The following is a 24138-nucleotide window of genomic DNA, read 5'->3' as shown; positions in this document are numbered from 1 at the left end:
ACTACATCAACCTATCTGTGATCTTAGCAGCACTACATCAACCTATCTGTGGTCTTAGCAGCACTTCACCAACCTATCTGTGGTCTTAGCAGCACTACATCAACCTATCTGTGGTCTTAGCAGCACTACATCAACCTATCTGTGGTCTTCGCAGCACTACATCAACCTATCTGTGGTCTTAGCAGCACTACATCAACCTATCTGTGGTCTTAGCAGCACTACATCAACCTATCTGTGATCTTAGCAGCACTACATCAACCTATCTGTGGTCTTAGCAGCACTACATCAACCTACCTGTGGTCTTAGCAGCACCACATCAACCTATCTGTGGTCTTAGCAGCACTACATCAACCTATCTGTGGTCTTTGCAGCACTACATCAACCTATCTGTGGTCTTCGCAGCACTACATCAACCTATCTGTGGTCTTAGCAGCACTACATCAACCTATCTGTGGTCTTAGCAGCACTACATCAACCTATCTGTGATCTTAGCAGCACTACATCAACCTATCTGTGGTCTTAGCAGCACTACATCAACCTACCTGTGGTCTTAGCAGCACCACATCAACCTATCTGTGGTCTTAGCAGCACTACATCAACCTATCTGTGGTCTTAGCAGCACTACATCAACCTATCTGTGGTCTTCGCAGCACTACATCAACCTATCTGTGGTCTTAGCAGCACTACATCAACCTATCTGTGGTCTTAGCAGCACTACATCAACCTATCTGTGATCTTAGCAGCACTACATCAACCTATCTGTGGTCTTAGCAGCACTACATCAACCTACCTTTGGTCTTAGCAGCACCACATCAACCTATCTGTGGTCTTAGCAGCACTACATCAACCTATCTGATGCTTCATTTGTAACATATTCCATGTTCTTCTGGCCTAGATTTTCAAAACTCTTTTAGCGCTAAGATAGTTGTAAGTGCCATTCATTAACATTACCTTACGACTGTCTTAGCGCTAAGAGAGCTATGAAAATCTAGGCCCAGAACTATATAATCATGATATACTGTGCAAGTACATAAATTCTTATTATTGATTTAATTTAAGTTCTATTATTAATAAAAACAATGTTTTGACTAACTGTATGGGTTTGCTTTGAACTTTGAATGTTTCCTTATTGAAATTCTTTCTCTTCTATTTTCAACATGCTCAATGTTACCAGTCAAACTGCATGTACCACACAGGTACAACACAATCAGGTGTATGTAGGCAAACCGCTCCATATAATATATATCTTCTGATCAAATTATTGACCCAAAAAGATCACAAGTCATAAAGACAGACACAAAAGACTGAAAGAGAAGAACGAAAGGCGAAGACGAATGTGACACTGTCTAGGACAAAGTGTGAAGGATTGAGTAACTACAAAGAACATATCCCCAGTTCCATAATAAATGAGACATGAGCTGTATTGACAGTATATGGGCAACAACCGACTCTTAGTATATTCCAGTTGTTCTGTAGCAGGCTTCTTCCAGTGCCTGCAGCATGACAAAGCCTGTCATGCCTCCATGTTTGTGTTACCCCTGTGCAGTGATAACAGGGATTGATTGTCATTCATGGTCAAAACATGTTAGAAAGACACACTCCTGACCTCACAGGACTATTAACGCCATTATGTGATTACAAACTGACTTTGTAGTCATTGCCTGTTTCTTGAATTTAAATAGCTTTCAATAGTGTTGTTATGCTTCAACAAGTCAATATAACCTGGACTTACTGAACTAAATCAAAGAATTTTCATGACAATAAGTTGAAATGATATCGGTACATTCATTATTTAGTTTCTTTACCTATTTTCTCTAAATTTATGCGTCACTGGTCAAAATGGGAACAATTTCTAAGAAACATTTCAGAAAAGGATTATCATTTAGTTAAAATATTTGTTCATGCTGAATACAGTGGGTGGCTCGGGGAAGTGAGTCGGTGGGGTGTTGTGTGGAAAGGGAGAGAGGTTGTAGGGGATGATGGAGGGAAGAAACAAGTGTTATTTTGCTTCCTGTACTGACCTGCAACCAAGGATTTTGTTCTATGGAAGCATGTCAACTCGGTATTAAATAAAATCCATCCTGAAGAAACTTTGAAACTTGAGGACCCCCAAAACAATTGTTTTTAACAACCTGTCACACACTGACTGACACAACTGTCTGTTACAAAATAAGATGACGACAATGTTTTTCTGTTTTGAACACTACAAAACTTATGCCAATAATAAGCAAGTACACAATGCCTTACTCCTCCAGATTCTACTGGTGTCACTCACAATAGAAACCACTGCAAAGATCATCTCACCTTGATAGTCCACGTCATTTTCATTGTATATTTGAACCAACTTGTTGAGTAAACCCACAAAAGGTTTTCAAACACTGACACACATATCCACAGTGGAGGTCGGTGTACCGTTATCCCAAAGAACAGTTGTATTGGAGAGGGCTCACAATCAACAAAATGGGTCTTCCTCCATGTTTGGAAAAAAAAAATTAAATCCCAAAAGGTAATATCCAACATGCAAGATTCTCAGATTGTATTGTATGTGATCATAAGCTTGGTCCGATCACTCCACGTGAAATACACACTTGTTAATCACATTTTCACTTCAGACATGTCCATGTCTCTACCTGAGTGCCAGGTAACAAATCAAGTCACACTACATTCTACTGAGTGTATTGGACAATCAGTTCTCCTCTTGAGAAAACAGAACTCTCCTCATACAAACACAGCGTTGTGAATACACTTCAACCAGTCCACTTGCACATAACAATCACAGCGCTTTGCACAATCGCAATCAAGCTGCCTTCTCCGATTTATCCAACACAGGTATGCCAAACACACCTTTCAGCTTACGATAAAATATATTCTACAGTCCCAAAGAGATTAATCTTACATTTAGTTTGATTCAGCCATTCAAAAGCCATGGCTGGAAGTGTGTGTTAGTTTACCCAGTCACAATGTGGTCCATTTTTATCTATGATTCTACATATCTCACTGCTTGGCTGGTTGACTGGGCATAGAAAAGATTTGGTAGTCTGCAGGAAATACCACTAACCTGAGCTGACATCTCCAGTCAACTCCACACAAACAAGACAAAACAACACTTGTACAAAGCAGGACATGCTGTCAACTAAATACTAGTAACATGTCCATTCAAGTTGTAAATATCCTGACAGGTTTGAAGAGCTACACTGTGTTGAAATTATTGGGGTTTTAACGTTTCAATCAGCAACACTTTTCTAAAATGTGACCTAACACTTGCATATCTCAGGTGGTGGTCCGACAAGCCAGTGATCATGTATATTTTCTCCTTCAATGGACAGAAATGTTACTCTTGTTTATGTGTACTTTTCTGATGGTCCTGCAATGTTAGAGTTGACACTGTCCTTGATTGAACATGTAAAACTTGGACAATTGATGGTTACTATTGTTCTCACACATTCAGCTTACATGCTGTGAATGGAATACTGTTATAAATTAGAGTTAAATTCAACACACTCATTCTATGAAATTCAACCAAAATGCTGTGATATAAATGTTATAGTGTTTAATGCAGTGTCAAACTCAACTAAATCACATTCAGCTGGCGTGCTTTGATATATACTACCTATAAAAGTTTAGCCTCAATCAAAGCACTCACAATATGTTACGTACACATATATATATTAATTAAATCAATTAAAGCACCTACAATATTATGTAACTTGTGGAAACCAACCACAAACTTAATGCAGATGAATGGCACAAGGATCATGCATCAAACTGCTAAAAAAGCATGTGTAAATACCATGCATGTGAACAGCTGTGTTTGGGTGTAAAGGTTTGCTAAGAATTTGATTTTCATCATTTACAGAACACATGACAATTATCATTTCAATGTTACAAATGTGTTTCCCAATGCATCAGTTCATGTGTAAACAGTACCTTTACACAGAATGGAATATTTTGCAAAATCTAGTTTAAAACAGTTGTCTGAAGAAAGTGGCTACATTTACACTAGTAAGTGTAAACTTCTGACGGGTAGTACTAATGGAATACTGTTTAAAGCAGTCTTAAACTCACTTGTTCACCCACCCACCCATCCATCCACCCACTTAAACATGTGAAAGGGTGACTTCATTAACCCCAGCCAAGCAGTCCATAATCATGTCACGTGTACATTTACATCAAAGCAGGCTCGTAGGATATTGTTGCAGTTGTTTGCCCAAAGATCATCATGTTTGATTATCGTTAATCTCGACAACAAGATCAAGCCATGAACTACTGACAATGCCATGCTTGCGGTGTCACAGAGTCAATGCGGAGCTCCACACAATACACTATTGCCAATAATAACTATCATAGATTTCATGGGCCATGGGCCATAACATTTTGATCCCCTGTGGAGGAAAAACCCTCTCGAATAACATATCTTGACAAAAAAATTCAGAGCATGAAACATTATATGTTTCAGGTTGCCAAATAGGTCTAACAGAGTTTTGACGTTTTTTGGCATTCTGCTACAAGGTGTCAAATAAAGAATAACATGATATGAAGATTTCAATATCCTGATAACTAATTATGTGAGAATAGCCTTAAGAAGGTTGTATACCAAGTATCAAAATGTCAACAAATTGCTAAACTTGGTATAATTTGTAGAAAAAAGTCTCCTATATATAATTATGTAATAAAAATAGCAAGTCACCACAGCACTTGTTTGACAAGTGGTGCCCCTTGTGGCCCCTTGTCTGTAAAAAGTAATATGTCCATAAATGTTCAGTGAAAAATTAAATTGTTTACGTTTATATTTCAATATATGTTTTTCATAAAGGTATTTCAGCATTGATATCAAATAGAGCAGGAAAGTCAATTTTTAGGGTAGTATGTAGTTTTTGGTACTTACATTAACTTCTAACTAAAAGAGGAATCTGACAAAAAATACTGATTCATCAATGGGAAAAAGGTGTTTATAATAACAACACCTTAATATTCAAAATGAAAATAGAAATTTGTGACCAGAGGATATCTCATAAAAACACCAAATTTGATAAAGGGAGATAACTCTTACCCAGGTTTACCTAGGTTTAATTTGTGGCCCAAATATCACGAAGTATGATCAGAAACCAGATAAAAAGAAATAACTGCATTACATAAAACACGAACCTACTGTTACATCCTGTCACATACGGTATGTGAACAAACCATGGTATTCAACCTCTTTAAGAACCGCAAAAACTCCTGAACATGAGGGAGTGAGTGAGTGTTAATTTCAGCTGTTTTGACACGTTATTCCCCTAAAATCATGATACGGTTGTCAAGAAATGAGCTTCAGTCATTGTTTCCATGGGATTTCAATCCTGTTTTAACCCACTGGCCATCTCTCAAGATAGGGGAACGGGAGCAAGGAAATCATAAATGGGCAAATCCTGTCGTGTCGTGAGGAGGATCAAAGCTACTGATGTTCAGTTATGTTCTATTTTGAGAAACAATTCAATTTGAACTAAATAACCAGATGATTCCAAAAGACATGGGACCACTGTGACCACTGAACTACACAAAATCAGTTAAAACAAACTGTTATGCACACCATGTGAAATAACATGCTCCCACACTTGCACGGAGCAGTATAAATTAAAACGCCTGGGGACCAAACTCTCATGTCAGTACATCTTGGTTTGTCTCACAAACTAAATCCAATATTATGCAAGGCCTATTTTGAAACGACATTCTTTTATTTCTCTTGATTCTTCAATTACCAACCCATAAGAGACAAACATTTTGTTACCCAAGCTCATGGTCGGTACAACGGTCTCCAGAAATGAAGCCCACATGACAGCTCTACCAAGGCAACTGCTAAAAATCAAGACTTGTGACCCTCTCAGGCACTGAATGTTGATTTTCACTCTCACTCCAGGGATGAATTACAAGATATACAGAATCAAATTTCATACAAAACCTCAAGTCAATGACACCAGATAAAATGTAAAATACATGCATACTAAAGTGTAGGTCTCAGCAAGATGAAACTGACCCCTAGATTCTTAGTACAAGACAAACACTAGGTATTTGGTTATGTGAGCAAGGGCTGGAAAACAATGCTGCAGGTCTTATGGAGGCCAATGTAAATGTTTAGACAGGTAATGCTACACACTGGCAGACAATCAACACAAGACTGGCTTATATATATGCTATATCACCAGTGAAGTATTGGAGGGGATTTCTGATCAGATTTCCTTGCTTTCAAGAAAACTAGACCCGAAATGATAGTGATTGGACATTTCAAGTGATGCATTTTCTGTTGTGACTTACAAGTGTGCTTTATCTTGATCCAGTCTATAGACACAGCTGGCTGTGACTTGCAGAATATGATCTACACACTTCAGTTTTCATTGTTCAGACCTGGATAAGCAACCATATATGTTTGGCTTTTCATATGTGTTTGAAGTTTACACCGAACACAGTTATAGTTCATCTTTATGACTCTGGACTGAAAAAGATCATATCTGGACCAAACAATACAGTGACTGGTATCTTAAGCAACAACTGATACTGTTGTCATATGATGACTGATAATAGGGTCTCCCAGTCTGACCACCCAAGGCTGGTGTCAAATGAATCTATCTTGTTATCCCAACAAAGAGTTTCCTTATTGAATCCAATTAATTTAATATTGTGTATTTATTAACATTTATACTGAACAAAAGAAGTTAAGGATCAGTAATATTTTGGGAACATTTTCTTCCAGTGGTGACAGAAAACCAAAGAGGAATACCATTTTCTCAACTCATTTGTATGAATGTTGCTTGATTTTCTGATTATATATTAACTGAGTGTTAACATTGTCAGATTTATTTAAAGTTTAAGGTCATGTGATTTCATAACTTCATCCCATTATCACATTATCACATAAGGCTGGCTGACTCAGTAATACTCCAGCTGTATGGAAACATCACATATCCAGCTATTCGGCAACAGCCTGTAAATAATTGAGTCTGGATCAGACAATCCAGTGACCGACATCATGATCATTGATCTATGCAATTGGGATTGGATGACATGGTCAACTAAGTCAGCAAACCTGACCAGTCAATCCCACTGGTCACCTCTATGACAAACATGGATTGCTTAAAACCAGCTCTAATGAGTTTATCACATAACAGGTTAAATTGACATTAACTGTGTTAGATTCTTTGTCATGTAGGCAATGTGTTTGTTGCAATTCAGTTATTCAATCACAGACATCAAATAAGAAACCTCCAATCAGTTTCTATGGAGGTGTAACAAAGATAAAGTTCACTCTGACATATGATAACATAAAACTGGGATTGGCGTTTATCTGATAGACATGCTATCAAAATTAATCTGGTATGAAATAAACAAGAAATCCAGCAATCCTAACCACCTTGCTCTTGTAATCCTATCAACAAAACTTAATTTCAGTATACTGATGTTTTTGGATGGTAATCCTACCTGATTCTTCTCATAACCATTGACTGTGATCTACCTGCGACAGCATAATGAGATTTGTGTCAGAGCAGGTCAAACTGTACCCTGATAAATGGGCTTGATATAAGGTAATATAGTCATACCTCTTCAAGCAATCATTTTTAAAGGTGAATTTGCAGAAGCTGTATTCAACTTCAAAGCAAAATGTAGCTGTGAATCACTGCATGACATCCATTAGACATCAAAGGTAATTATTTACATGATACAATATGTTATTATGAACAAGGACTTGTACACATATATAAGTCTAACACAATTATTGCACTGTATGGTTAGAGACAACTGTCAAGTTGTGTAGATCGTTGGGTATGATGTCAATCACTGGATTGTCTAATCCAGACATGATCATGTATTATTATCTAGCTGGAAAACTGAGCAAAGAGAACGAATTAACAACCAGTTTGGACTGTGGAACAGTCTCATGACATTAACACTTGTTGAACGTTATTTAGAAACATGAAAGATTGATATAACTATTTAGCATTTTGAACCATCTACAATAAATGCTCCCAAGAGTTATTACTACAATGACACTGTATTGGAATGGTTTGCAGGACACTGTGGTACCAAATGTAACCACAACATCACAATTAAATGACATCACTAACTTGTCCTAGCTAGGTCACATGGACACTGCTGACACTATTGACAAACTGAAACAACAGTCATCAGAAGATGACATATCCCCCCGGCCCCAAATATTTGAAAGGACAAATCATCTGACAGTTACTTATTGTGTTTTTAGACCAAATCTGAATTGTTTCCATGGAATTCATGACAAATATAAATGCCATATATCTGTAATCACCAAGTTTTGCAGAAAAATATTGAACGGTTTTTGAGTTTTGCTCCAGAAACGAAGCCATGATCCCTCCATTTGGAGACTAAGTCTGAAACATTTCCATAGAAACGGCGAAAATAATAAATCAGAAAAACCTGTAAATAGCAAAAGGCACCACTCTTGGGTCTGCCACACATATCTACCAAGTAACACTGACAGATATTAAGAAGTTTTTGAGTTCTGCTCCGGAAACGAAACACACCTCTCACTTTTGAGACTATGTCCAAAACGTTTCCATGGAAACAGAGACAATAATAAGTCACAAAAACCTGTATATAGCAAAAGGCACCACTTTAGCTTCTGACTGATATATCTACCAAGTTTTGCAGAAAAATATTGAACGGTTTTTGAGTTCTGCGCCGGAACACTGTGATCCATTCCATCCAACAGAGAAGGTGGAAGAACACGTATTGCCCTGACTGAAGGTACTTGAAAATGACAGGGCTGGTGCTTTCCAGTGAAGAACACCACAATATATATCCCAGATTGATTTTGACCTTACATCACCACCAAGCTCACCTTTGTGTCCAAAACAGCCATGATTTTGTCTTTGGCGTTTGCCACATCCTCTGGGTATCCAACAACCTTTATATGTGGATCTGAAAATTAAAAGGAAAAGGATGTACTATATGCTCATTCAGACATAACATTTAAAAAATCTTTGAGTTTTGAAAATTTTGACAAAAGTTTTACCACCAAATCCAATAATATAACCATGGCCAAATTAAATCAATTTTAATATTCTTATTACATCCATTGACAACAAATAAATGTAGATGATATGAGTATTTTGAATCATGAAACTAAAAATCCTCTGTTTTCAGACTTCGTAATGTGTTTAATGATTGGTTGGTTGGTTGTTTACTGTCACACTCAGCAATATTCAGGCTATATTGTGTCTGACTGTAAATAATTGAGTCTGAACCAGACAATCCAATGATCAACAGCATGAACATCAATCTAAGTAAGATTAAATAACTGACATTTTCTTACATAAAACAGTAGGTCATCTAAAGCCAAGGCAGTTTGCTGATTTCAGAACTTCTTTTTTTATAGGAAGAAGAATCATTTTGTGAATTTGACCTTCTTTTAATGCAGCAGATAAATTAAATATATTTTACCCAAAATATTTGTTTAACAAGAATTCTCAATATAATGTTCAAAAACACAATTTTCAAGTAGCAGCCTAAATATTAAAGCTCACTGTTTCAAACCAGCCTGCTTAAAATGAAAAAAAAAAAATTAAAGCAATGATGAAAAAATTACATTCTTACACTATTTACAAACAGGTACTTTCCTGCAAAGAAAGTAAAACAAAAGTGTGGCCTTATGACATGTGAGCATATAGTTGACCTTATTGTGATGATGTAAATCTGACATGCGTGGGAACAATCCAGTTTGACATTCATAGTACGTGTCAGGTTGTATTCATCAAACCATGTAAATACTGACAGACTACACCCTCTTTTCACTGGTTCTCTCCAAGAAAAATAGACAAATATTGTTGACAATATTTTGACATTTTAACATTGAAAACAGTGCATATGACTGAAGTCTTCAAAGGGACATGACAGAACTCAGGGCACATGAACTTTAAAGTAAACAGGTGAGTTTAGTTTCACGCTGCTTTCAGCAATATCATGGTGGGGGATACCAGAAATGGGCTTCACATGTTGTACCCATATGGGGATTCAAACCCAGGTCTTTGACATGACGTGTGGACACATTAACCACCAAGTTACGCCACTGCCTTAAAGTGAACACACAACAGTGCCTCTACAGTACACAGCCATTGCATGTTCAGACACCCCACAATTAAACTACTGAATCAATGTGTAGGTTTTTTTCATGTTTGATAATAAATCATCTCTGAAAGATAAGCAAATATTAAACAGTTAGACTGTCAGATGAATAAGAATAAACACAATAACTTTGCATTTACCTCAAAGTAAAGTAATTACAAGAAATGAATAAAGCATCGTATTGCATTCTACTGTTGCATGAACATGTTGTTTGCTACTGACAATAAGTAATACTACAATATAATATGAGCATACATGAGTGTGTCCAATTTGTAATTGGTCATTCTGAGACAAGAAAAATTCTGAGAAAAATAAATGCTTCCTGCAACAGCTAGAGGCGAAACACACCACAGTTCATTTTTCAGTAATGCTGCACCAGAATCTATCTTACAGACCAGGGGCAGCAATATGTTACATAACACTCATCCATTTCCATCAACCATCTTGTATTCGCTCTTAAAGCCTGTATTCATTCCATTTTGTCATATGAAGTAAAGACATCTGATGGTGCCATTGATTCATGCTTCTTTCCCTTTCAAAATTAAGTTTATAATTATGGGGAGCACAATCAAGCCTGTGTTGTGGCTCAAGAGATACAAAAGTGTGGTAAGAATTGGATTTCATCCTTCATCATTAAGAAATTTGCCATCTTCTAAGAAATGCCTATCAAACAATACACCATTGCAAAGGCAAGCTCTGGCAATCATACAAGAAATATACTGGTTGACTTAAAATGTAAAGAGACTGTTGGTTATGAAACATACATCTGTATTTGGCCTGTCTTTATGTAGGATGAAACACACCACAACATATGTGACCTTGTGTCTGTAAGAAAGATGGGCAGCTAATATACAGTTAAATGTGTCTACACACAGAGTAACTATTTTGGCCTCCATGGCCACAGATAAGATTGTAGACCACCAGCCCCATATAACAGCAAGTACACCATTACATCTAGGTAAGAAAGTCAACTTCAGTTCTCATACAGGAAAAGTTATCTTATCTCCAGTACATTTTAACACTTTTGTCAAGATCAGTGAAAAATGATCAATTTGTGTGATAAAACATGACAGTAGTAGAGAAAGGTCTGACAGTTTAATAGACTTTAAATCATTGATTCATGGCAACCCGAGAAGAATCAAATAATATATGTGTAACTCAGCAATTTCTGGTAATTGATTCTTTTTTATCTGAGCTAAAATGTATAAGTGCCATTTTCATATTCAGGTGGAGCTGGTGGTAGTAGGGGGATGGCAGAAATTGTTAATGGGTAAGAAGTATGTGTGTGTGGAGGGACTCAAACTTTCCAGCACTATCTGGCCTAGCAACTACAGCTTGGAAAACATCAACTATTCATCCATAATCCATCTCTGCCCCATCATAGGTTAAAACAGTAACCTAATGTTGGCACGGTAACTGTGTGCATTTACGAAACCACCTAAATTAACAGTGTTTGTCCAGTTTCTGGAACTACATTCTGCCACACATTAGACTAGTGTGTCAGGACATAAAACTGACTTCCTACTCATGTTAGCAGCACTACGCCCAAACACGTCCTTCCACACGCATGAAAGTCTGAGAAATTCATGATTGTTTAGAGAGTAGTTGGACATTTATATGTCTACATTTTCTGAAAGCATCCCCCAAAATACATCCCCTGAAAGTTGTTGATAGGAACATTCATTCCCTCAGCTACACAGTCAAATGTGTTCCCGTACATTTCGGCTCCATAAACACGAGACAGTAACAAGTATGAATGGAAATACTATTGACTGGCTGTACAGATAAAGCATTAAGTGTCTTGTCTGTTTGAAACAGCGCCAACAACAATACACTATGACTCCTCTCATACACAAACATAAAGTAACTTCTACATCAGAAGAACATTTGTATTTTGGTTACCTGTTTCAACAGATCTCCCTGAAAGAAAAGTTCTACTTCATGTTGAGAGGTTTTTGCCAAGTGGGAAATATGAGAAATACTCCACATCTGAGAGGTGTATCTGTGAGGTATTATTACACTGCCTGGAGCTCTAGGAACATGAAACTTCAACTGAAATATTGAAAAACTGTTTAAGATATCGTTGATAAATGCTTGGTCAAATGTAAGGTTAAACTGATTATATTTACGATGACAACAGTCTTGAGTGAGTGAGTGAGTGAGTTAAGTCACATGAGCAGTATTTCACCCATATCATGGCTAACAACAGTCTTGAAACACTGTCAAAATCATTCTTCTTTGTTTCAGTATGTCTAATGCCAAAGGTCTCGCATGTCAAGCCCTCTCTAGCTGGGGGATTATTTTGCAGATAAACATAATAATGTGTGATTCATTAAAAATCCCAATATTGTTACAGAGATAAGAAAATATGCTTATTGGCCAATTGTGGTCAATAACCACCTAAATAAATCATCTTAAACCTAATGCAGTAAGTTCCAGAGAAGGTAAAGTAAAATGGACTACTGTGGTATCAATTACATCAAAGTTGTGGGTGAGTTTTGATTAATGTTTTTGCTTGTCAGATCAGATTATCATAAGATAAAAGCTTAAAGTTTCTAAAGCATAATTCCAAATTTAAAAATTTATATGCTAAGTTCCTTTACACCTGGTCAAGACAATTTTTGTTGCCCAACTTAGAGAGAAACACAGTTCATGACCTTTATTCATGAACTTAAATTTGACAATGTCAATAATGTTTTAAATTCAATGTTTCAAGGGTAAACTGAAATCTAATGATGAATATAACAAAACCATTCCCATTAGCACAAGAAATATCTGCTAACAACAGCCTCAGTCCAGAATACAATTCTGATCACTTCCTGAATGTTTTTGAATCACTCACAAATAGTGATGATACAATGAGTTCCTAAAAAGTTCATAAAATTGTGTGCTTAGCAAGAGCACTGAAACTTACAATGTGAAAGGATACGTCAGTAATAGATTTCAATATCAGAAGAATACTCTTGTAATAGATGACATTATCACAAGAACACGACAATGATAAATTTCATTATCACAAGAATACTTCTGTAATAGATACATTATCACAGGAACACTTCCTTAATAAAGGTCATTATCAGAAGAATGCTAATCTATGATGGATTTCATTATGACAAAAATAATTCTATAATACATAATTATAAGAACACTACTATATTCAATTTCATTATCACAAGAAAACTTCTTCAATGACTAACATTATTTAAAGTACACTACTATTATATAGATGACATTATCACAAGAATGCTTCTGTATTTGATTGCATCATTACAAAAACACTTAACTATACTAGATTACACTATTACAAAAACACTTCTATAATTGATTTCTTTATCATAACAATATGTGAGTACATTTGTAGCATGTGAAAGCCTGGTGAGAGGACATAGAGCTCATCATGAAGCACCACTGTTATCTGGTTTATGCACACCTGTAGTCCTTCGACTCAATCGCTATTGTAACCCTGCATGTAATCAGTGTGACAGCTACCACTGATATATACTCCCTCACCTGTAATCAAGCAAAGTTACAATCACTGATATCTGTAGAGGGTGAGATTTACAACACCCACCAAGACCATTTGGATATGAGCTCAGGAAACGATTGGGTCTGAAGAAACGAAAATAGTTTGTTTGGGCAATGTTCCACTGACAATTTCAAAGATAAAACTCTTTTTCACACAAACTTTTCTTTCTTTTCATAAATTAACATGTCAGCTTATCATTGATTCAGAACACATCTGAAACAACATTTTGTTCTGAGCTCTAAAAAAATCTATATTACCTCCAACTTCAAATGATCTGTCATTCAAAAATAATTAGAAATCTGGCTGTTAGATCATGACTCAAATGTTTCCAGATATCGATGTTTCCTCATCAAATCACAGATACAGTGATACATACAAAGATCATACCAACTAAGCTCCTCCTCTCTGGGCCAGTCTGGTGGCAGGTATATAGCAATAACTCTGTACAAGCAACAAGAAAATGAAAGGGCTGTCACAGATAGTGTGTCTAATCCATGCACTTGTCAAGCAGTGAACTAACTTTATACCAAGTACACTTCTGACATATATAATGAACAGGTTGTTTGTCATTGCCATTGCCACTGGATATTAGCTGAAATGCATAGAACTAACTACATTTGTATCATGTTTAAGTGTTCCCTTCAGCTTGTTACAATGGTTGTTTTCTCTGCATGGAAATCATATGACCATTTGGATCCTAACAGCAGCAAATGCACTAGTCTGTCATATAGATCCTACAGTAAATGTATCCAACAAAGCCCACACAAGTCTTGGAAATGTGGCAAGTCTAGATTTCCACAGTTTCATTAAAATGAAGAAAGTCTTGGGTTCTTTTTGCTTATTTTATTTTCAGTGAACATTTATTCTGTAAAATATATTCACTTCTGGGACTAGCTGTTAGTCTAAAGGGCACCTGCTGTTATGGACATTGGTACAGGTGGCAACAGAGAGTAACAACGTTACTCTGACTTGCATAAAAAGGTGGGCATGTGTCTTACATGTTATTAAATTAGTAAAAAGGAAATTTAAGCTAATCAGTACTGCAATGCAAATTTAGTAAACATTATCAGGACCACAATACACAAAATATTTCACATACTGCCTTCACTGCTCTATTCATATCAGGAGCCATCAGATCATCAAGCCTTCACTTCAAGGGTACGATGTGAGAAATACTTATTGAGTATTTAGAACACAAAGAATCACATGACATCAAGCTACAGTTACACTTATCTGGAGGAGACAAACCACCAGATGTAGGATCTAACCTGTCAACCTCTATACACAGACACTCAGCTCATGACAATATAAGCCATATTGTCAATCAATTCACTGAATACCACAATGTGCAAAATTATTTCACGAGAGAAAGGTTATGGAGACTGATTGTTTGGTTATTTTCAGCAACTCAATCTGTATTAAAGTTGCTTGTAAGTCAGTCAGTCTGTTCTGGACAATCCAGTGTATGCACAACAATCCACACAGTCAGAATACAAAAACTCTTACCACTATTCTGCAAATAGGTATCATTATCGTGTCTCAACATTGGTCATTAGTATGTTAATAATCTTGCAAAAGTCTCTTGCTAAAGTATTATCTAAGCAGATCACCAATCTTGTAAACTTTGACTTCCTAAGTCCATATTTCACCTTTCCAGGTTTACAGTGAAAACCATCAAACAACAGATTTTCTTGTCATTTTTTGTCCATAGAGGTAGTTCCTAGTGTCATATTTGTCCACAGAAAATGAATGACACCACTATTCTACCTGCACAAACACTGGGCTGTGTGAAAACCCACTCAACGTGACAAACTGGAAAGGTCTGCCTACTACAAGCTTATAAATCACTGAGAAGTATGGTCCACATGAAATATGAGCCTCTTTCAGGTGTGTACATTTTCACTATCAAATTTGGGGGGTGGGTGTCTTAAAACATGCCTTTCCTTTACATGTGTCATGTTTATTTAACCCCTGCACGATGTCCCCCTCCCCATATAAAACATGTGCAAGTATCAGGCTGTCCAAACAACCCAGGACCTGACGGAAGGACAGTATCATTAACCCAACGAGCGATCTACCAAAATCACATGACAGAGGCAACATGACTGGTTGAAGTGTTATAAAATCAGCTGATTGTGTTTACACCTGTATATGATGACACTTGATACCTGTCTATTGATATATCAATAACTCACTGTCCTTAAGTACCTACCAGTATACAATTGTTATTGAACATGCTGTACTCCACTCTTCAGACTGTGTATATTATAGGACAATAGGAACATGGGGCAATTTGCATTTTCGAAAGGGAAGGGATTATTGGAGATTAGGTCCAATTTGTTTCCGATAAGGAGCTTAATTGATTGCTGTTGCTTAGTGCTACTTGATGCATGAGAGATAGTATAGCATGGCAATATAGTCTCACAGTACTGGTATCACTGCATCCAGCTATGTGAAACGTCTATCCTGTTACTATCCTTTCAAAGCGTTCACACATCATGCCAATAACACAGATTTGATTTCTCAAATGGTTACAATGAGTGAAGCCCATTTCTGGTGTCTCCTGCTATGATATTGCTGGAATATTGCTAAAAGCAATGTAAGACTAATCTCACTCACTCATTTGTCAAGGTTAAAAACTATTTTTTTTCACTATACCTGAAAAATCATCTCTTAGTAAATTTTCATACACCTTTAAGGCAAAAGTAGCAGGCCACAAAGAAATGTTGCTAATGTCATTCATGAAATATAGTCTTAAATTAGCACACTGATGTTCATGTTTACCCATCTTCTTGCTATATTCAGATATTTGAATAAACCAATGGTCGAAAGCATGACCAACCATGAATGCCATATGAGTATATTACAGAATATGACTTATACTGGGTGACTGGGTTTTACACCACTTTTAGCAATATTCCAGCGATATCACTAGAAGGAACAGCAGACATGAGTCTCACACATTGTACCCATGTGGGGAATTGAACCCAGGTCTTCGGCATGACAAGCGAATGCTTTAACCACTAGGCTACTCTATGAATTCACTTAGTCAATTCTTACCAAAAACCAGCTACCTTCTTCATTTTCTTGTCTCTTATTACATATGGACAAGCTTTATGGATGAACAACTTGTTTATCACCACTCAACACTCTATCTACATGATGGTAGTCTGTAAATAATTGAGTCCGGTCCAATTGATCCAGTGATTGATACTGCACACATTGGTCTATTCTATAAAATAACATGCATCAACCAAATCAAAAGGCCTGACCATCTGAACTTGTTAATACCCTTTTATAACACATGGGATACTGAAGAACGGTTTCAGCTCAGATTTTCAAATGAGTCACCCAAGGTTCCGTGGCAGCAGCAACAAGTGTTTACACAGCAGCATCGACAGGAACTGGCAAGTATCAGCATCACTTTGTCAGGAACAAAACCTGCATTTTCAGTATGAGATGAACACCAACCAGCAAGTTAGACCAAACACAGATAAAAACATACAATCTGCATTTCATTCAGCTGCATACATGTGTCTCGCTACTATTAAAAAATAAGTAAAAGGAACCAAAAAAGACCCATCAACCTTTTCAATAAGCTTTAACCATCTTTATATATATCCTCCAGCCTAAAATTGTCAGCTGTTTGAACAATGTTTGGAATAGCACTTACATAGCCCTGAGAGCATTATCTGTGGTACCAGTTTTGTGTTGAAGGTCTAGGCACATGTGTTTAACGTCCTGACAAAGAACGTATGATAACACTACACACATCCTGTCCACTGGAGATAGCTTGAGGAGCAATCACATACTTCAGACAAATATTTCTAAATATGTAAGAAAGATTATGACTAGAAACGAAAACAAAACTTGAATGTAAGCCATTTCAAAGGAATGCTGATGGCCAACTGTGTCTTATATTCTTCTCAATCCCCATTCTGACCTGTAGATCTGGACCTGTGAAGACCCGGGTAGAATAGGTTTTCAGCGACCTATGCTTGACATCAATGGTAACTCTACTTGTCCTAAGAGGCAACTAACAGGATCTGGTGGTCTGGCTCACTGACTTGGTTGACACATGTCAAAGGTTCCCAGTTGCCCCAATCGATGCTCATGCCTTTGATCACTGGATTGTCTGGTCCACACTCAATTATTTACACACCGCTGCCATATAGCTGGAATATTGGTGAGTGCGACGTAAATCTGAACTAACTTAGTCACCTGTAGATCTGACTCCTTCCTATTTTCAACAACCTGATCAAAATTATTTCCTGATCATATTTCTGGTCAACTATCATTATGGCATAAATCCTGTATTTTAACTTACGTCAGTCTTAGCATTACCACCAACAAAACAAACCAGCAATGAAAGGCTTTTTTCAAAGAATCCTCCAACAAAAGAAGCCAAGAATCACTAGGGAACCGTTCTTCGAAAAACTCATTTACTGGCACTCAAGGTTTAGCCTACAGCCACTGTGGTCATCTTATCTGCATTGGTATATATTGAATCCACTATTCCATGATGGCTGCATGATGAACTGCACTACATTGTCAGTCAGTAGAACATTCTGACAAACAGATCAGAGCAACAGACATTTCCTTCAACGAAATCACTGAAAATTCACAAAAAACAAACAGGTCTTGACAGAACCTAGCAGCTTATCATTAGTTGATTTTCTGTGCTATCTAACCTTCTCTACCAGTCTGTGAAATGTTGACACCATCTGAAGAAGGTTTCAAACAAAGTGTTTTCTCAAGAATCCGACATAACACAAGATAAACAATTACGTTCTTGTTCATGGTCTAGACTGCTGGAAATCTAGTTATAAAAAAAAATAATGTGAACACCATTATCTCAGTGCCCACAAGCTGAGATGATTATAGAATGTTAAACCCCAGCTGACACAGCTTTAACACTGTATTAACGCTGACCCTCTCCACGCTGACCCTCTGGCACCCAGTCAGTGACACAGCATAGCAAGCTGTATTACCTGGAACAAGGTACAGCCAGCTGTATCCCTAGGAACATGGCACATCTATCTGCATCACCAGAAAATAGCACTAAACTGTATCACAGAAGATGGTGCATCCAGCCATATTACCAAGAATATGGATGTGATCCTTGAATATAACAAAGGAAACAGGAGATTGGTTATATATGAGTTAACATTCTGTCGTACAATCTCTTCTACAAATATATCCAATACAGCCCATGCAAGTCTAGAAAATCAGTAAGTCCAAATTACTGCAGTTCCATAAATGAATATGCTCTGGGCTCCTTTCTAGTTTATTGAAGTCTGTAAAAGTAAGACAGAGAGATGCAGGGCACAGAAAGTTTGATTTTGTTCAGTAAAATTATTCTCAGTCTCCAGAACAGAATCTATTTATGATGCTGACACAGCAACTTGTGCTGATTCTTTCCTTGTGTTGTAGTGAAGGCAGAAGCCAGCCACTGGCATCCCTGTAGGAGTGGGCCAATGTAATCTGATATCACACAGCACTTGTTACATCAATGATGAGCACAGTATCATCTGTGTTCAGGACCTTCATAGAACATGGAGCAGAGTGGAGTGTTGATAACAATATTTACAAATCAATGTAACTGCCATTGGCCCTGATATGAATAAGCATTGAATATTTATACTAAAACTGGGCTAGGTTTACAAGCAGAAATAAACAATGTTTAAAAAATGGACATTGTTTATTACTGTGTACTCTGACTATTAACCTGAAGAATTGTAAAAACATGTATGTTTCAGAATAATTAGTGGCTGTGAACATCAAAAAGATGCATGTGCTCTAGGCTTAGTCCCTGATGCAAAAATAATGGGTGACTTCATTACTGAATATATCTCAAGAAATATATTAATTCTATTATGAAAACACAATCATTTGATTGAAAACGTAAGTAACAAACACCAGTTCGTCTACAGAAAAAGTACAGATAACTGCACTGCTTAAATCACTGAGTTAGCCCAATCCAGTACTCCCTTCAACTCCATGATACCATGGCTGCCACTTGTTGCATTGGTTCATCAGAAACTGCCTGGGTCAGCCAATAAAGCAGGCTAATGAAGACTTCAGTCACTAGAATACACAAGGAAGTTGGGACAGGACAGACTGTTCCTGTCAATCATACACTCACTGGCCCTTGGAGGTCTGACTAGGAACAAATTTAGACAATCAAAATTATGAAAAACACAGCCTCTTGGAGCATAGCAGGAATGTGTTGGTGTAAGGTGTGAGGGTTTATGGCTTGTGATAAAATGTCAAAGATGCTGAGATTCCATCCTGACTTACAGCTTGAAATGAATCCAGCGATCCATACAATTTACAGAGTCTCCCTTCTCAAGTGAGAATGAGTTCAAAACAAGTGCTTGCGAAACCAGACCTACAAATCACTCTCCCAGAATAGCGTCAAAAATACTATAGGGGTTGAGATCGAGGTGAATGCTGCTTGTCTAAATTACTTTGAAAGCTATGAAGATGATCAAGTTCAACCATGGTTTGCTTAAGTCATCTGGAAAGTAATGAGTGCAATAAAAGAGATAAATATGTTTCACTTTAAGCCAATTCAGTAACTGCAGAGCCACCACAGGTATATTCCAAGAGAAAAATTCCATGCATTTCTGTAAAATACCAACATGACAAATAGCCTGATGTTATGATGGCACATTCAACAGCTCTGCATGTAGCTTATCTTCCAAATCAGTCCCAGAGTAAACAGTTGAAAGAAAATAAACATGATCTGACAAGTTGGGAATGGAAAATAATCCCAGTTACCCAGCAGAAGCTGAAACTATCAGGGACTAGCAAGCCTGGCTTCTACCACAAGTTTTGTGAAGGGTCTCCAACTCCATGCTAGCTATCTCTCTTGGGGTCGAAGCAGGAGTAAATTGTTTTCTCTAATTATCTCACTATCAAAATACAGTTGTCTAAACCAACCCAACCAACAGTAAATCAAACACTCACATGATAGGGTGTGATTTATTGAGTTTGTAAAGGGGAATACATTGCCTGGATGGTGGTGTGAACATCGGGTAATGGGTGGTAGAGGGGTGGAGGGAGGAGATAAGAGGAAAGTCTCTCAAGAGACTGTGAGATAAAGAAGATCATGAATGGAAAAAGGAATTGTTTGGTTTGTTTCATGCCACACTAGCATTGTTCCAGCAATATATAAATATCATCTATGCATATTTCTATAGCTTTGTAACTTTTATGTTTATATTTGTAGTTTACTGAATATTGCCATTGTTCCTTAATGGAATGCTATGCAATAAAATATCTTATCTTATCTATTATCGCAGGTACTGACAAGCAATCATATCTTGACTAAACAATCTATTGTGGTTGGATGGCATCCAATGTTCCAAGTCATCAAATCAGACTACCCTGTCCATTCAGAGGTTGCTATGGCCACCACATACTGATGAAACCTATGCTAACCTGAACACCCACTGAGAAGCGTCTGATAAATATGCAAGGGTGAAAGTCATAGGGAAATGAGCGAGTGAGTTTAGTTTTACGCTGCAGTCAGCAATATTCCAGCCATATGGTGGCGGTCTGTAAATAATCGGGTCTGGACCAGACAATCAAGTGATCAACAATATGAGCATCGATCTGCGTAAATGGGAACCGATGACATGTGTCAACCAAGTCAAGTCAGCAAGTCTGACCACCCGATCCCGTTAGTTGCCTCTTACGACAAGGATAGTCACTTAGGCTGGAGGCCTATTCTACCCCAGACCTTCATGGGTCTCATGGGGAAATAATGATGAAAGATCATAATTAACATTGAATGACTCAAGGCTGTCCCCAGATAATATCCATACACACCACCAGTTATACTCCATGTAACCCCTTATCAGGAAGCAAGAAGTGCTGACTCATGGTGAATGCTACTTCCTTATTTTTTTATGAGTGAATTTGTTTGCTCTATTATACCTCAGTCAGCAGTGTTTCAGTCACATGACGGCAGTCTGTAAAGAATTGAGGTTGGACCTGACAATCAATATCAGAGTCATCGATATCATGAATAATAATCGACGCTATCAAACAAGTCAACAAGCAGACCACTTTTCACCTCTTATGACCATTATAGGTCGCCAGAGTGAGTGAGTGAGTGAGTGAGTGAGTGAGTGAGTGAGTGAGTGAGTGAGTGAGTGAGTTGCAAAAGTATTCATAAGGGTTAATGTTCAACAGTGTCACAAGAATTTCAAAACCTTCACATTTTGTTAAAGCCCATGAGGATATGGTTTCATCCAAAGGAGTCATAATGATAGCAGGAAAAGGTTTTGAACCCCAAACCATTGGTTGCTTCCATGCTTGTCCGCTGAACTAAGAACTACTGGGTCATTGGTGAATTAGTATGTTGAAGGGTTAGCCGACAATCTACCAGCTAGGGAAAAAAGCAGGCACAGGCCAGGAGGAGGTTATCACTTCCTGAAGACATGTCAACACAGATAGATGATTGATGAAGGATGCAGTGTGTTGGACTAGGGGATACAGGGTGTTGGACCGTTGAGTATAAGTGTTATCCCACTGACACATTCTCCAAGCATCTGACAAGCTGTCCTGGAGGCCATTACCAATGTGACAATGACACCTTGGCCTGGGTGATAACCTTGGTGATAACCCACCAGTAGGACAATGTGGTCTAGGATGGTAGGGGGCCTGGTTCCATCTAAGGAATACCAGGCTCAGCCACAGTGGATGATTGCTGCCATGGCTACACACCCATGAATCAGTAATCCAAACATTTGGACAACATGAAGCAATCAAGTTTAAACAGTCTGACGTTTTTTCTCTACATTTCATGATAATTAACTGAATCAAGAAGAACAAATCATTATGTAAGAGCTGAGCCTCTCTCTCTGTGTTTTGGCTGTCTCTCATCTAGTTATATGCAGTAACGATAAAACAGGTTGCACAAACAATGAGGTCATGAGAGAAGGGTTGCGCAAGAGACTTAAATGACATGTCCATAAGACATCTTATTGCTTAACATCAATTTTCAATTAGCAGCAGTGCAACAGATCAGGTGATCAAGGCAGAATAGGGTTTAAAAGGAGGGCCAGATGGTATACTTTAAAGATCACATATACTCGTGGAAAGTACAAATACATAAATCACTTATTGATATTGTTGTAAATAAAACCGTGCCATTAGAACTCCTCTTTTCAACATTCAATTACCTTAAATCGACCTTTTTGACAACAGTACACAATATCTCCCCCACAAAAGAAATTTCAACCAATCAGAGGGGTGAACCTCCATGATGTAATGTCAGTTATACCTATGTGGGTTGCAGCAGTATTCATGTTCATTTCAAGGGATGACTTATCTTGGTTATAGGTTTATCTAAAAATGCAATCGTGACAAAAGTTTTGAAAACAGAAAGCTTTATGTTTTCATAATCTACTGCCATTCAATTTTGTCACTTGCTTTGCTTATTTTCTGATATACAACTTGTCTTCATAGATAATTCTGTCAAAATTACTTTTCATAATGGTCATAAATTGTAGTTCTGTTCCAAGCGGTGTCATGCAAAATCTTTTTGGTCATTCAAAAACATATTTATCTACGAGTAGGATGAAGTTTCGATTTTTTAACTTGATGAAAACAAACCTTTATCTCAAACTGACTTTAGACCATGACGCCACAATTTTAAGAAAATATAAATCACAGTGCCCTCTTGTGAACATCCGCCAGTCTGAGAATAAATGCTATTTAGGATTGTTTTCACCAAGTTACAAAATCTGAACTACTTTCCATTGGTAGTATAATATGTATTTGATTGATAGACAATAGGATTTTGCATGACATTGCTTATAACTTCACAATTACAGTGTTGGAAGCGAGGTGGTTGTCAGTACAATACTTACAATATTATTGTCACATCAACCACAACCACGAGTGCTTCCGAGGAAGAAATCGTTTTGTTATAAGTTGTGACATGCAAAACCCATTTGGTTATCAAACATTTTATACAACTAGTAAGTAGTTTTGATTTTTGGGGACGCTAAGAGGTAGGTTTCGAACTACCAATGTAATAGGCACAGGCTTCCACAACGCTCACTGGTCACTCACAAACAACATATTTAGCATGAACTGAGGGGTCCCATGGAAATCTGTGCATGGAGACACCATCACCCGAAACCTGGGAGCATTTGACGGCAACCCAACAATTCAGCATGTCTTTGCTGACTTCGAGAAATCAGCAAATTGACAAGCTTGTTACACATTTTATATAAAACTAACTGAAAATCCTTCCTCACATGACATTAGTAACTGCGGTTTGCTGCAGTGCTCTGGTGACAATGTTATATAATCTGTCTGTGGTTTCATTGGTAGACATGACCAAAGCAGACAACTTTTTGGAAACTTTCAATCGCTTGATATTAATTATTTAGTTTTTTGGTACAGGGGAGCAGCGGACAGAAAGGGACAGCCCGGTGTTCCAGAAGCAAGTGCAGAAGTGC

The 24138-nt window shown here is 37.5% G+C and overlaps 1 protein-coding gene across 1 annotated transcript in view; it reads right to left on the bottom strand.

Annotated features, from left to right (window-relative positions):
- Window positions 1-24138, bottom strand: part of LOC137285036 (protein bicaudal C homolog 1-B-like) — a 106120-nt gene that overhangs the window by 37151 nt on the left and 44831 nt on the right. The window contains exon 4 of the mRNA XM_067817219.1: window positions 8849-8928. Within this exon, the coding sequence (XP_067673320.1) occupies window positions 8849-8928 (80 nt within the window). The remainder of the gene's footprint in view (window positions 1-8848; window positions 8929-24138) is intronic.

Source organism: Haliotis asinina, chromosome 5, assembly GCF_037392515.1.
Source record: "Haliotis asinina isolate JCU_RB_2024 chromosome 5, JCU_Hal_asi_v2, whole genome shotgun sequence".
Taxonomy (NCBI): domain Eukaryota; kingdom Metazoa; phylum Mollusca; class Gastropoda; order Lepetellida; family Haliotidae; genus Haliotis; species Haliotis asinina.
The sequence above is the reverse complement of the archived record's forward strand: the minus strand, read 5'-3'. Positions and strand labels throughout refer to the sequence as shown.